This window comes from Caenorhabditis briggsae, assembly GCF_000004555.2.
Source record: "Caenorhabditis briggsae complete genome, chrIV, whole genome shotgun sequence".
In the NCBI taxonomy this organism is placed as follows: Eukaryota; Metazoa; Nematoda; class Chromadorea; order Rhabditida; family Rhabditidae; genus Caenorhabditis; species Caenorhabditis briggsae.
In genome coordinates this window covers 4,064,843-4,067,017 of record NC_013487.2, presented here as the reverse complement: position 1 = coordinate 4,067,017, position 2,175 = coordinate 4,064,843, and the positions used below count along the sequence as shown (strand labels likewise).

Below are 2,175 nucleotides of genomic sequence, written 5' to 3'. Positions count from 1 at the left end.
AAATCAGTTTTTAATTAGAAAAAAAAACGAAAAAGGAAGATGAATTTTCTCAAGACTACTGTAGTTGATAAATTGTGTGAACACCGAGACGAGATACTGCACAGGTTTTCGAAATGCGAATTTTGGAATCCTTCGACATCACCGATTGCGAATAAAGGGTTGTATTCGTTATTTTTTGACATTTTGCAATGGAAATTGTGAAGAATTGAAAAGGATGTGACGAAAAATGAAAAAAAAGAGAAGAAAGTCGATTGAAAATAGAATTATAAAAAAGTACTGTAGTCCAAAGGCACATGCAGGATTACTTACCTTGCGAGTTCTGAAACATCCAGGAGCCAGAAATCTGCGGCCCGGTCCGGCCGGTCTCTGACATTCCAGCATACTGTAACCCTAAAATTTCCAGACCTCTCCTCATGAGCTCCGCCTTCTCCACACCATCACCACCGGCACCGTCTGGCCTTCAGGAGCCGACGCTTCCAGACGCGCCAGAAGTCCAAATGGAGGCCGAAGACACTGCTGACACTCCAGAAGTCGCTCCAGAAGCCCCAATCCTCGCTCCAGAAGCCTCGGATGCTTCTATGGCTTCTCCAGATGCTTCCCAATCTTCGGATGACGACGCTCCAGGAACGTCTTCTTCTTCGGAAGCAGCACCGACAACTAGCGGAGGGCACTCGGGGGTCATGGATATGGCGACGTTTTTTAGAGTGAGTTGGGCGGGAAGTTCAAATTTTGGTAGGGGTCAAAGTGCGCTCCATTGGAGTTGGACCCTCTAGTCGAGGGTCCGAACCCTGGACGGGGGAACAGCGAACGGCCGAGGCCGAAAAACGCGAGAGCGCAGAAAAGGGGGCGAGGAGCGAGGGAGTGTAGGGGAGGGAGAGACGGAGACAGTGGGTTAAAGGCGCATAGAGATTGATGTAAGTGTCACTAACTTATAAGCTCCGCCCACTTTTGGGTATCAATCTTTAAATTTGAAATTTGAAAAATACGCCCGCCCCTTTTTTCGTTCTTATAGGTGAAAATTCGAAATTTCAGACTTTTGAATTGCTCTGAAAGGGCCTTATAGGCTCCGCCCACTTTTTGAAAATTTTGAAAATTTCTGCCAAACCCAAAATAGACGAATTTCCTATCAATCTTCATTTTTGAATTTCAAAAATAGGCTCCGTCCCCCTTTTAGCCAATCTTGAATGCCTGAAAAATAGCTGAAAATCCAAATTTATCGCCATTTTTCGCTGGAAAGATCACTAACTTATAAGCTCCGCCCACTTACAGGTTTCATTGAGTTTATAAAAAAGCTGAAAATTCAAACATTTCGATTTTTTTCCAATTCCAAGCTATCAATCTTTAAATTTCAGTTTTGAAAGTTAGCGCTTTCAAAATTAGGCCCCACCCCATTTCCAGGCAATCTTCAATTTCTGAAAAAAGTAGCTGAAAATTCATGTTTTTCATGTGATTTTGGCGCCATTTTGCAAGAGTCCAGTGGAAGAAACCGTGATTTCCATCTACTGGAACACCGGAAAAAGAGCGCCAAATTCGAAACATTTGATTTTTAAGCTACTTTTTCAGAAATTCAAAATTCTCCGGAAACTGAGGCGGAGCCTAATTTTGGAAGCGCCTATTTAATAAAATGAATAGCTCAAAATCAAAAATTTGCCTTGAAAGTGGGCGGAGCCTATAAGCTAGTGAGCCCTTCCAGCTGAAACCCCTTCATTTTCTTTTACGGGGAGACCGGAAAAAAAGGTGCCAAATTTAAAGTTTTCCGAAATTTCCTTGTAGCCTAAAAATATAGAAAACTAGTCCACTCTTACTTCAATTAAGCCCCGCTCCTATTAGTTGTTTCTTTTCAAATTCCCGCCTGACGCGCCCCCCTCTTCTCTTTGAAAAAGTACGCTTCTTCCCCTATTTTTGAGAGCTTTTTGACATAATTTCCTCCCATAAATCTTCTCTCTTCTTCAGCAAAACCAAGCGGCCCTCCAAGCCCTGATCTCCGGCAACACGAACGGCGAGAATCCATCGATCGCACTGGCCAGACTGTTCCAATCTCTGAATCCAGCTGGAACTGGAAAATCGGAAACCAGCTCTCCAGGAGGCGAAGGCACCAAGAAGGCTCGTCTGAAGGTCTTCTCAAATGGCTATTTTATGACTTTTGATAAAATTTCCTCATGCCGAAAGAAGCAC

The 2,175-nt window shown here is 43.6% G+C and overlaps 2 protein-coding genes across 2 annotated transcripts in view; one reads left to right on the top strand and one right to left on the bottom strand.

Annotated features, from left to right (window-relative positions):
* The window catches only part of CBG15060, a gene marked incomplete at both ends in the record, with an annotated part of 5,057 nt that extends 4,676 nt beyond the window's left edge, over positions 1 to 381 (bottom strand). The window contains one exon of the mRNA XM_045235178.1: positions 310 to 381. Within this exon, the coding sequence (XP_045095606.1) occupies positions 310 to 381 (72 nt within the window). The remainder of the gene's footprint in view (positions 1 to 309) is intronic.
* Positions 382 to 413: 32 nt separating this feature from the next.
* On the top strand, positions 414 to 2,113 carry CBG15059 (the record flags this gene model as incomplete). The annotated part of the gene is made up of 2 exons (XM_045235177.1): positions 414 to 704; positions 2,051 to 2,113. The coding sequence occupies 2 exons, from the start codon at positions 414 to 416 to the stop codon at positions 2,111 to 2,113; spliced, it is 354 nt and encodes a 117-aa protein (XP_045095605.1).
* Between the last annotated feature and the right edge of the window lie 62 nt (positions 2,114 to 2,175).